The sequence below is a fragment of the Microcaecilia unicolor genome, chromosome 3 (genome assembly GCF_901765095.1).
Source record: "Microcaecilia unicolor chromosome 3, aMicUni1.1, whole genome shotgun sequence".
NCBI classification, from domain to species: domain Eukaryota; kingdom Metazoa; phylum Chordata; class Amphibia; order Gymnophiona; family Siphonopidae; genus Microcaecilia; species Microcaecilia unicolor.
This window is the reverse complement of record NC_044033.1, coordinates 354,912,579-354,926,690: the sequence shown is the minus strand read 5'-3', so window position 1 is coordinate 354,926,690 and position 14,112 is coordinate 354,912,579. Positions and strand designations below refer to the sequence as shown.

The 14,112-nt window shown below is 41.7% G+C and overlaps 1 protein-coding gene across 1 annotated transcript in view; it reads left to right on the top strand.

Moving 5' to 3' along the window:
- Positions 1–14,112, top strand: part of IL20RA (interleukin 20 receptor subunit alpha) — a 53,777-nt gene that overhangs the window by 13,579 nt on the left and 26,086 nt on the right. The window contains exons 2-4 of the mRNA XM_030198518.1: positions 5,702–5,834; positions 7,851–8,029; positions 11,565–11,737. Of these exons, the coding sequence (XP_030054378.1) occupies positions 5,761–5,834; positions 7,851–8,029; positions 11,565–11,737 (426 nt within the window). The 5' untranslated portion in view covers positions 5,702–5,760. The remainder of the gene's footprint in view (positions 1–5,701; positions 5,835–7,850; positions 8,030–11,564; positions 11,738–14,112) is intronic.

Sequence of the window (14,112 nt, the reverse complement as noted above, 5' to 3'; positions counted from 1 at the left end):
ATTCAAACACACTGGTTGTTTCTCTGTCCCTGAGGGCTAACAATCTAATTTTGCATCTGCACTAATGGAGAGTTAAGTGACTTGCACAAGATCACAATGAGAAGCAGTGGGATTTGAACCAGCCATCGCTGGACATCAAGACTGGTACTCTAACCACTAGGCTACTCCTCCATGACTGCTTCTTGGAGCAACTGAGCCTGCCATGAGTGGGAAAGCGCGGGGTACAAATGTAACAAAAAAAAAACTGGACCAGGAATCAATAAGTGGGGGAGTTATTTTATATCTATTCTTTAGTGGAATGCAGGGCATAGTACCAGAGGTAATGCTGTTGGGTCTGCTGGGAAACAGCCAGCATGGTTAAAAGATGAAGTGAAAAAGGTTATTAGAGCCAAATGAATATCCTTCAAAGAATGGAAAAAAAAACCCAAGTGAAGAAAATAAGAAGCAACGTAAGCACTTGCAAGTTAAATGCAAAGCATTGATAAAGAAGGATAAAAGAGAAATTTGCCACAGAGGCAAAAACTCACAGGAACAGGTACATCAAAAGCAGAAAGCCTGTGAGGGAATCCGTGGGACTGATAGATCTTGAAGGAGCAAAAGGGGCACTCAGGGAGGATAAGGCCATAGCGGAGAGACTGAATGAATTCTTTTTTGAAGCGAAAAACCAGGAAGTCCAAAACTCCATAGAATGATGCAAAGATATCAGAACACTGGAGAAAAAACAAAACACACACAGTATGGCGTGCAATCAACAGATTAAAACAGTTCTTTATTAAAACAACGAAGGACCCTACACGGGCTGTGTTTTGGCTTGTTGGCCTGCCTCAGGAGTCCAAGATATCTAAAATAAGGCCAAAAAGTTTCAAAATCAATGTAAATAATAAGGAATAACACATTGATGAAATCTTAAAAATCTTTAAAACTGAGTAGTGATCAACATACCACACAGTAAACAGCCCACTCAGGAATATACAAATAAATATATGCTTGTACATATAAAAATATATAAACAACATAAATTCTCAAATATAAATATCAATACGAAATTTTAACATAAGAATATAAACATTGAAATATAAAAACCTGTACATTAATACATTACTGGAAATTGCGCTAAGTGCCCCTTTTACCAAGCTGTGGTAAAAGTAGCCCTGCAATAGCATGTGTGTGGATTTGCCACACACTGAGGCCTCTTTTACCGCAGTGGGTAAAAGGTAAAAACAAAAGGAAATGGCTGTGCGGTAAGTGCCACGCAGCCATTTCCGGAGGGAGCCCTTAACTGTCACCTATTTAGGAGGCGGGAAGGGCTCCCATGCTAACCCGGCAGCCATCTTGGGATAAGCATCATAAGCAGGAGCAATTTCCAGCCATGTCCTTTTCCTGTAAAATATGTGACATTAGTTATAAAAATTAGTCTCATAATGTGGTTCGCGAGCCAGAACAGAGACCAGTCTAAAAGGTTGAACAAATGTGTAGGGCTTTTTCCATTACATAAAGACTCCAAGCCACTTAAAATTAAATAAAATATGGTTATTTTTACTTATTAGTCAACAAATTATTTTTTTGCTGAAAAGTTTCCTTGAATTTGAGTAAATCAAACCCTGCATTGTAGGAACATGAGGGTACTGGGAATAATGGAGCTGAAGATAATGCTTTGTTGAAAGGAATACTTGTTTTAGTGCATTTTTATTTTATTTCTGGAAAGCTCATACTGTAGCAGAAAAGGTGTGCTCTAGTTTGTGGCTCCCTTTTATCTGGTTAGCTGAGCTGCCAGTTGCTGGCAGCATTCGGTACAATTTTCTGTGTAAACATACTTGAAAGAAACCCCTGCTTCCTGTGCATTGTGTCAATTGTCTCAAGTTTAGTAGACATGGAAAGTAGTCTGTAAGTATCATCCTATCTCAAGCCATTGCAAGTAAATGTCTTAAGTCGCATCTCTACAGTTCCCCAGCACATTGGAGGTTAAAGCAGTACTACAGTAGAAATTCTGGCACAGCAGAGCTCAATATAAACAAATATAAACAACATAAATTCTCAAATATAAATATCAATAAGAAACTTTAACATAAGAATATAAACATTGAAATATAAATACCTGTACATTAATACATTACTGGAAATTGCACTAAGTGCCCCTTTTACCAAGCTGTGGTAAAAGTACCACCTGTATTTGTTTCTTTACCGGACTAGGCGAACGCCTTTACAGTACTATGTAAGCCACATTGAGCCTGCAAATAAGTGGGAAAATGTGGGATACAAATGTAACAAATAAATAAATTCACCCAAATTCATATGACTCTCAACCTGCTCTCCAGACGCACCTAGCCAGTCAGGTTTTCTGGATAGATTTCCATGCAGATTTATCTCATGCATATTTATTGTGGATATCCTGAAACCTGACTGGCTAGGTGTCCCCTGAGAACTGGATTAAGAACCACAGGTCTGTAGGGACTAACAGAAAAATATTTGAGTTGTACAGAATACTAACCGCTATATAGGTATATTTTTCTATGAAAGTATTTAGCATGCCTCAAACAAATACATTTGCAGCATACTGGAGGAGTCATTTTTTGTCTTCCTTTCTGTATGGAGACGTGCCCCAGAGTGGAGGAGTGGCCTAATGGTTAGCGCAGTGGGTTGTGGATCTGGGGAACTGGATTTGATTCCCGCTGCTGCCCAATGGCCAGGGTTGGATTGAGATCCTTCAGCTCCATGTGACCCTGGGTAAGACTCTTAGAGGGTCTTTTAGAAAACCGCAGTAGTGTTTTTAGCTCGCGATAAAAATCAGCTAGCGGTAACACCGAGACACCCTCAGAGTACATAAGTACTGCCATACTGGGACAGACCAAAGGTCCATCTAGCCCAGCATCCTGTTTCCAACTGTGGCCAATCCAGGTCACAAATACCTGGCAAGATCCGAAAAAAGTACAAAACATTTTATGCTGCTTATCCCAGAAATAAGCAGTAGAGTTTCCCCAATTCTATTTTAATAATGGTCTATGGACTTTTCCTTTAGGAAGGCATGCAAACCTTTTTTAAACCCCGAAAAGCACCTTTACCACATTCTCTGGCAACAAATTTTAGAGTTTAATTACACGTTGAGTGAAGAAAATTTTCTATGATTTGTTTTAAATTTACTACTTTGTAGCTTCATTGAATGCCTCCTAGTCCTAGTATTTTTGGAAAGAGTAAACAGATGCTTCACATCTACCCTTTCCACTCCACTCATTATTTTATAGACCTCTATTATATCTCCCCTCAGCCATCTTTTCTACAAGCTGAAGAGCCCTATCTGCTTTAGCCTTTCCTCATAGGGAAGTCATCCCATCCCCTTTATCATTTTTGTCGCCCTTCTCTGCACCTTTTCTAATTCTACTATATTTTTTTGGAGATGTGGTGACCAGAATTAACAATATTCGAGGTGCGGTCGCACCATGGAGCGATACAAAGGCATTATAACGTCCTCATTTTTGTTTTCCATTCCTTTCCTAATAATACCTAACATTCTATTTGTTTTCTTAGCCGCTGCAGCACACTAAACAGAGGATTTCAACGTATCATCAACAACGATGCCGAGATTCCTTTCTTGGTCTGTGACTCCTAACATGGAACCTTGCATTACGGAGCTATAATTCAGATTCCTCTTTCCCACATGCATCACTTTGCACTTTCTCACATTTAACGACATCTGTGTCGTCAGCAAATTTAATTACCTCACTAGTTACTCCTATCTCTAGGTCATTTATAAATATGTTAAAAAGCAGCAGTCCCATCACAGACCCCTGGGGAACCCTACTAACTACCCTTCTCCATTGAGAATACGGAATATTTAACCTGTTTTCTATCTTTTTAACCTGTTTTTATTCCACAATAGGACACTATCTCCTATCCCATGACTCTCCAATTTCCTCTGGAGTCTTTCATGAGGTACTTTATCAAACGCCTTTTGAAAATCCAGATAACAAAATATCAGCCGGCTCACCTTTATCCACATGTTTGTTCACCCCTTCAAAGATATGTAATAGATTCGTGAGGCACGATGTCCCTTCACTAAATCCATGTTGGCTTTGTCTCATTAATCCATGCTTTTGAATATGCTCTGTAATTTTGTTCCTGATCGTCTCATCCATGCATTGAGACTTTGGAGCTCTGCCTGTCTCTTGGGCCCTGCGCATGGAATGGGTAGCACTTCAGAAAATGCTACCCTAGAGGTTCTGGATTTGAGCTTTCTACCTAAGAACCTAAATTTGGCTTCCAGAACCTCTCGCCCAAATTTTCCTATGTCATTGGTACCCACATGTACCAAGACAGCCAGCTCCTCCCCAACACTATTGAAACTCCTAGGTAGGTGACGCATGAGGTTCGCCACCTTCGCACCAGGCAGGCAAGTCACCAGGCAATCCTTATGTCCACTAGCCACCTAGCTATCTATATGCCTAATGATTGAATCACCAACTACAACAGCTGTCCTAACCTGATTTTAGCATTAAAACATAAGCACTTTTGTTATATTTGGGGCTTAATTTATGAGGAAATAGCCTGGAACACAGTTCTACCATTTCTTTTCAGTATCTACAGTATCAGGGGTGTTCTATTCTAGCCCCTCCCTCCTAGGAAGCAACAGGTACTAATCCATAAACATTTTTGCAAGTTAGTACATATGGTCCTTAGTGAGACATGTTAAAAAGCAACCCAACAGTATTTATCTCTTAAAGGCAAGATGCAAGGTGATTTTCGAAAATGTATAAAGTGCTGCTGATCAGGGTGTGAAGCTATGGACAGAATCATCCACATGATCCTATAAAAGTCACCAAAAATTGTGTCCGCAAATTTAGGCGTGCTCCCAATTTGTGTGCTCAATTTAATAGAATAATGAGCCAATTAGTGCCAATAATTGACTTTTTAACAAGCAATTATTGGCACTAATTAGATTTAATTGAGACTGAGCATGCGTAAATGTAGGTGCAGGATCCACATCTAAATTTATGTTCAGCCCAAAAAAAGGGGGCGCAGAAATGGGAGGGTCATGGGCATTTCGGGTGGATCAGGGGCGTGGTTTTGAGTTATGCATGTAATTATAGAATAACAGTGCTCCGTGTATAAATTTAGGTGCGAGCATTTGTGCCACATTTTCATTCATGCAAATGGCAGCACCTACATTTATGCGTGACCTCTCAGCTTAAGCGGTAATTATGTAAACTGCGCCGAACTTTAGGCACCGCTTATAGAATACTACTTCAGTGGGGGGGGGGGGGGGGGGGGGGGGACAATTTTTTAGGCACCATATATAGAATCTAGCCCCATATGGTTGAGATTGGAAGCCAGTGCAATATGTTCCTTCTGACAGTGCTACATATGAAAAATAATTCAGGCAAATGTAATGTTTATGTAACACAGTAATTTATTTATTTTTGCTCTCACCTTTTTTCAGTAGTAGCTCAAGGTGAGTTACATTCAGGTACACTGGATATTTCTCTGACCTGGAAGGGCTCACAATCTAAGTTTGTACTTAAGGCAATGGAGGGTTAAGTGACTTGCCCAAGATCACAAGGAGCAGTAGTGGGATTTGATGCGGCCACCTCTGGATTGCAAGAGCGGTGCTCTAACCACTAGGCCACTCCTCCACTCCGCTTGATACCAAACCAAGCCTGTTTTTCACAGTTCTTCACTTTGTTTTCTTTTGTTTGTTTGTTTATTTCAGTAAAGCAACAAGACTGTACTTTACACAAGCCCCGTGATGTCCACTTTTCCTCCGTTAATATGAAGAATGTCCTGCACTGGCAGCCACCAGAAGGATTAGAAGATGATGTCCTGTATAGAGTGAAGTACAAAACGTATGTTTGAAATGTATTATTTTCTCATTGTTCTTATTTATGATTCAGAAAATACTGCATTGGAAAATTCAAAAATAATGCAGCCCATAGCTATAGCAATAGGTTTGCTTAGGTAGGATGTTGTTATGTTGTGTTATGTTTCATTTACTGCTTTTCTTAGATGTGGAGTCCAGTTTTGGATGTTTTGCTAAAAACGTCCAAAATTGAAGTGGGGAATTTAGCCATTTTCAAAACAGAAAAATGTCTATTGTTTTGTTATTTTGTGTGGGGGGTTTTTTAATGGCTGTTTACTAGATGTTTTTATGCTCTATGCATTTATAGTTTTGGTTCATTTTCAGAAAAAAAACACAAGTGAAAAAACATTGAAAATCAAGCCATTGGGATGTAGGAGGGGCCAGCATTTTTAGCAGACTGGTCCCCCATACATCCCAGGAAAGCAATGGGGCACCCTAGGGGGCACTGCTGTGGACTTCATATAAATGCTCCCAGGTACACTTCTCACCGTTACTCCCTTATCTTGTCAGCTGAGCCCTCCAAAATCCACCCAAAACCCACCACCCCCAACTGTACACCACTACAGTAGCCCTTATGGGTGAAAGGGGCACCTATATATGGGTACAGTGGGTTTCTGGTAACATTTGAAGGGCTCACAGTTTCCACCACAAGTGCAACAGGTAGTGGGAGGTACGGGCCTCAGACCACCTGTCTGCAGTGCACTGTACCCACCACTAGACTACTCTAGGGACCTGCATGCTGCACTAATGGACCTGAATATTACATCTGAGGCTGGCATAGAGGCTGGTAAGTAATGGGTTTAATCACATTTTGGGGGTTGCGAGGGGGTTAGTGACCACTGGAGGAGTAAGGGGAGGTCATCCCTGATTCCCTCCAGTGGTCATCTGTTCATTTAGGGCACCTTTTTGTGCCTAATTCGTTATAAAAACAGGTCTAGCTCAAAACATCTTAGTTTTATTCCTGGACGGTTTTGTTTTGTTCCATTATGGCTGAAAAACATCCCAGTGTTAGGAACGCTCAGATCTCATCTTTAATACGCCCCTGACATGTAAATTATCTTGAGTGGCAGTTTTAGGTGCAAGATGTAACGTTGAGTAGGGACATTTGAACAACTGAATGCCATACTTGAATTAAGTGGATATCAGCTCACTTCAGTTTCATAGGGAAAATCTGAGTTTCCATAAATCAACTTTGCAAATCCATTGTATTTTTTGTGGTGGGTATGAAAAAAACCTGTAAAGTTCAGAAAAATCCAGTGAATACAAGTTTAGATTTTCCAAGATTCAACAATTCCAAAATAAGTGTTCAGACTCACTAATGGGCTAGAAATCTGTTCATGCTTCGTTAATAAAGGTGTGCACAGAATTTTTACATTTTTATTTTTATTCTTTTCATTTATTTGATTTGGTGCATCCCTTAACTCTCTTGCCCTACTAATGTCTCTTCATAGGGCAGGAGAAAGCCCCAGTTACTCATGCTGAACGAGTGTTGCTGTTGCAAATGGTTCCATTGTTAATTTCTGCCAAATAAAAGGGAAATCAGGACAGGGCCTAGGAGGGTTTTTTGCTGTTGTTTTTTTTATTATTTTTGTTTGTTTTTTTGCAATGAGTATTGGGCTAATTTTTTGGATTTTAAAATGAAACAAAGGAAACAAATGAAATATTATTGGCTTTTCATTCTTAAAAAGAAAATAATTAACTGAGGCACAAAGAAAAATGTTCTCAAAATTTCTCATTTTGTTTCAAATGAAAGCACATCTTTAACTGTTAATTTGAAAAATCTGACAAGTTTTGGCTCCCAGAGCCTGCCCCAATGGTGCACAAATGCCAAAGCACAAATTTACATCTGTGCTGAAAAAGATAGATGTGTTTGTGTACTCGACATGTCTGTGTTATGGTCGATGATGCATTGGACCCATAGATCTGAAGATATGACCACTAGTTGACTATTAATAAAGACTCATTAATTCCCTACTCCATTCACTGTCTTTTATCTAACCAGGTATGGTACAAAAGATTATCACTACAAGCTGGAATGCAAGGATATCAGCAAGACCTGGTGTGATCTTTCAAATGAAACCTACGATTATGAGGATCAGTATTATGCCAAAGTTAGGGCCACCTGGAACTACACCTGCTCAACATGGGCAGAAACGGATCGTTTTTTCCCCAAAATAGACAGTGAGTAAAGCATTAGCACACTCATTTACCATATCACTATTATTTTGGGAAACAGTAAAATATTCAGTGTATGGATGTCCAGAGTCATCAGAAGGGCAGTTTTTGAACTCCTTTTCGTGGTACATGTAGCCATTTCAAAATTGTCCTCCCTCAATCCTGCTGAAAGTAGTCATGGAGGTCCACAGCCCACATAATCTTAGCTACATTTGGGTGAGGTGTTGGGGGTGTATAGAATGTATTTTCAGATCTATGGGGCCATTTTGCTAAAGGGTTGACGCGTGGCAACCTGGAACTACCGCCAGCCCAACGTGGGTTCTGGCGGTACTGTCTTTCTTCTATGTTTGTGCAGTGCTGCGTACGCCTTGTAGCGCTATAGAAATGCTAAATAGTAGTAGTAGTTCCAGCACCAGCGCACGGCATTTCTGATGCCAGCAGAAATATTGAGAAAATATTTCTGCAGGAGGTTACCTGGCGGTAATCAAGCAGCTTCGCACGCTGCCCGGTTACTGCCAGGTTAGCACGAGACTGTTACCACTACCTCAATAGGTGGTGGTAAGTGCTCCTCCCAAAATGGCCGTGTGGCAAGTGCGAACTTACCGCACCGCCATTTCATTTTTGGCTATTTTCACCTGCTGCAATAAAAGGGGCCCTGGCGAGGGGCAAAAATGGTGCTCTCATCCAAAACTTGCCGCAGGTTGTTTTGGCACACTCCACAGTAGGCCTTTTATTTTGCTGCAGCACGTATGCGTTATTAATGCTTTCTGCATTTTAGTAAAAGGGCCCCAGAATGAATAAAAATAAAACAAACATGAGGTGGAATTTAATGTATAAATGTGCCCAGTCTTAAAAGGTACAGCAAGGGGAGGAAGAGGATCCACAGTAATCGGTAAGAAGTCTAACTATACCAATGAATCAGTTGTACAGGGCTACTAGAACTAACTTGCACAGCATCTGCCCTGCTTTTACCACACAGGATAAAGTCACTGTTCCCTCTAAGCTGAGGGGAGTCCTCCACCTGTAGTCCTGCCAGTGGGGGGTGCTGTTTCACTATCACATTTTCAATAGTGAGGGACAGGCAAGCTCTGTTGGACTCCAGGGAACCTGCCTGTCTCTAGTGAATGAAAACACAATATTGAAGACTTGTACGGTCTGTGCCAGAGCCGGTGGTTGGGAGGCAGGGCTGGTGGTTGGGAGATGAGGATAGTGCTGGGCAGAATTATACGGTCTGTGCCAGAGCCAGTGGTTGGGAGGAGGGGCTGGTGGTTGGGAGGCGGGGATAGTGCTGGGCAGACTTATACGGTCTGTGCCCTGAAGAGCACAGGTACAAATCAAAGTAGGGTATACACAAAAAGCAGCAAATATGAGTTATCTTGTTGGGCAGACTGGATGAACCGTGCAGGTCTTTTTCTGCCGTCATCTACTATGTTACTATGTTACCCCCTACTGGCAGCAATGCAGTTGGAGGACTCCCGCTCAGCTTAGTGGGAACAGTGGATAGAGTCATACCACAGAGCGCCACAGTACATACAGCACCAGAGCGCACAAGCTTAAGCGATGCAGCCCTTGCAGAAATAAATAAGTAATCAGGAAGAGAAATGCCATGGCGGCACTCCCCAAATACATTCCCATGCCCCACATAAGTACATAAGTATTGCCACACTGGAACAGACCAAAGGTCCGTCAAGCCCAGCATCCTGTTTCCAACAGTGACCAATCCAGGTCACAAATACATGACAAATCCCGAAAAAGTTCAATGCATTTTATGTTGCTTATCTCAGAAATAGCAGTGGATTTTCCCCAAGTCTATTTAATAACGGTCTATGGACTTTTCCTTTAGGAAGCTATCCAGACCTTTTTTTAAACCCCGCTAAGCTAACCGCCTGATATCCCTTCCTGGGCCCCCATCTAATCCTCCCCCAGCATCCAATTCTTTCCCCCAATCTTCCCCCAATGCCTTGATCCAATTCCTTGATCCCCCAGTCCCTTCCCAATTACATCTCTAATCCCTACCCCCTGATTAACAAAAGACCCATAGCAGACATGAAGTGTATTCCACAGTAGACTGGCTAACCTGGAACTACATTAAAACTACATTAAAATAGAATCGTTGGGATTTGGTGAACAGAGCCCCCTTATAAGTAAAACATTGATAGGGAAATTCTATAAGCTGTGGGCACCTCAAAGGCACCATTAATTGACAGGTGCTTTCTATAAGGTAGTACTTAATTGCCATAGCAACTGCAAGGGAGGTGGAGCATGGGCAGGCTATGGACATGTCTCCCAGTTGCACACATAGTTTATAGAACGGTGCCAGCTTATGCCTGCCTTTGACATGGTATAAGAGGGCACACCATATGGTCACCTCAATGCCAACCTTATCCTAATATTCTGTAATTGATTCTTGGTGCCACGATGATGTTAAAGAATTGGCACTAGGCGCACGGGAAAAAAGGGCAACAACTGAAAAACTGTACATGCCTGTAGTAGATAAGCACTGGATTGGACCATTAGCTGGGTGCTCCTCTCCAAGAGTATTCTCAGTGGTTTGGTTCAATGGGTGTGCAGAGGGAATTCATGTGAAGTTTTAGCCAGCCACTAACTGAGAACTGCTACAAAGTCCATCCTTTAGTGGAGTGTCTTAGAGGGAAAGAGTGCCTCTGAACTCTTAGGGAAGAGATGATCGTGGAATTCAGTCTGCTCGTTCCCTGGGGAACCAGTTGTGAGTACAAGATCCAGGAAGGTAGAACCCAACCCTGGGTCTCGCGTACCGAGAGAAGTGAATCCAAAAATTTAGATGACCTAACAAAGGAGGCCTCATAACTGCTCTGCTAGGCTCTGTATTCGTGTTCTAGTCTGAGAAGAGGAACGAGGAGAAGTTGGCCCACTGATTCTGCATCCATGGTCCAGAGGATTCCAGGAGAAGGAGAGATTTTCTGAGCTATGGAGTACTGGGCACCAAAATAGGTCCTTGGGATGTCACGGAGTCCTGAAGGGGTGAGAGAGGAAGGGAAGGAGGTGTTTCCAGAAGCCTAAATTAAGAAGAAGAAAGGATCTATCTGTAAACTATTTTTCTGTGCATGTATGCTGCTATTGCATTAGAAATTGGCAACTGCAGTTTTTCAGCTGAAAACAATAAGGGTTTTTTGTTGTTTTTTTTTAATTTTTGGAACACCGCAGCCATGTCTTGAACTACAAATAGGGGAGCGGGGCTCTTCTTTCTTTAGGGCATACCCAAACAGGGGCTATGAAAACTGGAGTCTAGGTAGCTTATGATGCCTTTTACAGTACCAACAAAACACATTTTGTAGTACAAAACAGATGTTGATTTCACACAGGTCAGATATTTAAAGAAGAAGGGATGGATGGATGTAGTCTAGAAAGCTCATGTCCCAAAAGTATATAGGTTTGTCGGCCTCAGATCACCATTTGAGATTAAAAGGCCATGCCAATCTATCTGACAGGTTTATTAAATTTGCATTTTGATGCTTCACATGTGTTGTATTGTTACATTTGTTTTTGGGTTTTTTTTGTCCAGCCAAAATTGATCCGCCTGTAGTCAACATGTACAGTGGTGAAAGATCCATTACAATTAATCTGTCTGGGCCTGTGAAATGGAAGGCAAATCCTATGGATACTGTGTCATTTCATGACATTTACTCTCTGGTGCAGTACAAGCTTGCCATGCTTAACAACAAAACACAGCAGAAGGTAAGTTTAAGGGAATGTGTGAATTATGCAGGACTGAGCCAGGATAGGGGATTTCCCTCAGCTCATGTTGCTGTATATTGATTGAATCTTTTTTTTTCACATTTTTTGCTGTGCAGTATCTTTATTTTCTATTTGCCGAACATGGTGCAAAACAGTTTATTTTTTTAATTTTGTGGTGAGTAATTCACCACTGAGGAGTGATAAGGAGCCAAACTTTTGGGAAGCAGTAAGAAAGTGATTTTAGAGGGTTAGACTCCATTTACATATGCAGGGCCAGCTCAAAGTACTATGGTGCCCTGAGCCAACTTTTGGTTTGGCACTTTCCCATTGACACACCCCTCTCCCCAGGCCATCCTCCCCACTTTAAAGGCAGCTCCTCCTCCTGAATACCGATCACCTAACACTACCTACCTTATCAGCCACCGCACCTCCCCTCTGCTGCATCCCTGTGAAAACAGGAAGTTATGTCAAAGGAGGGGCCGGAGTGCAGCAGAAGAAAGACATCAGGGCTGATGCGGGTAGCATTAGATGAAATGCTGTCTATGCTTGGGAAGGGAAAACTGCCTTTAAAGGTAGATGGGGGAAGGTGGCCTGAGACAAAAAAGAGGAAGGGGATTGCTGGTTCTTCTTTTTTCCCCGGCACACACAACACTGCCAGGTAAGCTCTGGACCAGTTTAACCTATAGGGCCAGTGACGTCACAGGCTCAGGCGTTTGGTGCTCTTTATCTCCGGCACCCTGGGTCAGAGCCTCACCTGATCCATAGGTTAAGCCGGCCCTGTACACATGCAAAAAGTAGATTTATATGTGTAATTTGGCACGTGTAAGCAGCAGTTTTAGAAGAGACATTATGTGTATGCTGGTAGCATGCCCATTTGGAAGGAGGTGTGCTTTGGACATTGTTTGGGTGGACTTTTGAGATATATATACATTCCATATTTTTGAACACAAGCACATATATCCTTGAAGATTTTCTCAGTGGCTTTTACACATGCTTTAATTCATGTGCAACTGCTGACCAACTTCCTGTTTGGGTCTGGGCTTGGGAGACAGCTTTAGGGGGCCATAATGTAAATGGGGCTTCAAGATATTAAAAAGTACCTGTGGAGCCTGTTCCTGGCCCATCAGGAACATTAGTGGCCAGTCTTGGACCCTTTTTTATGGGTCTGGAGAGTGTCCACAGTCCCAGGGCTGCAGCCATGGCAGCCATGACCTTCCGCAATGTGGTTCCAACAAAGAATAAGGCTCCTGGGCTAAGAAAATGGTTGGTCTGGGCCTGGCCACTGGAGCTCTGGAGTATGCACAGTTTTTTGCTCATGCACGATTGAGCTCTAGAGCAGAGACTAGGCTGTGATTGAAGCTGAGGCCTCTTTAAGGTGGACTGGGTAGCTAGGAAATTTTTAAAAATAATTCAATAGAATTTTTTTTTTTTTTTTTTTTTCCGATCTGACGAAGAAGGGCAACCTTCGAAAGCTAATCAAGAAATGTATTAAGTTATGTCCAATAAAAAAGGTATCATCTTATTTTCTTTTCCATGTTTTATTTTGTTTGATTTCTATTGATAACCTTAAGTGGACTAACACGGCTACCACACTCCTCTACTTAAAAATAATTGTAATTGATTTTCCTGGCCATATTGCATGTGGGCTCCTCGTGAAATGTGCATTTTGGACTCTGCTCATTTATGCCAGAAGCAGAGCTCTTATTTTAATTTTCAGGATGGGCATTTGGGATTTTTATTTAATTTTTGGACACTTTTGCAAGGAAATTTGGTAGCATCTTGTACTTTGGATTATTGTAAATTTGGAAAATAGAGTGTGGTTGAAACACGGGCCAAGCGCAATTTCTTCTGAGTGTGGCTAAGGGGGCCTGAGTACATCTAAGTGATCCTCAGTGAACCAGGGACACAGAAACCATGCTCCTGTAGAGGTATTTTAGAAGGGAAGTGAATTATCTTTTGCTTTCAAATAGTAAAACAGCCTAACTGTGCGATAATTTTTTAAAATTCCCAGTTAGTATTTCTGCTGTGCAGAGATAGACAGGGAGGCTTCCTTTCTGTTTTATTAGTTAGGCTAGTTAGTAGGTTGCAGAGTGGAATGATGTCAAAACTGGTCTGTTATGGGCCCCTCCACATGCAAGGTCAAAGCCTAGACCAAGACAGATACATGGTGCTGCACAACAAACACTTCCAAGGGAAACACGGAGAGAGACTTGTTTAGTTTAAAAGGAACACTACTACTGCTACTACTTATCATTTCTATAGTGCTACTAGACGTACGCAGCACTGTACACTTGAACATGAAGAGACAGTCCCTGCTCAACAGAGCTTACAATCTAATTAGGACAGACAAACAGGACAAACGAGATAAGAGAATA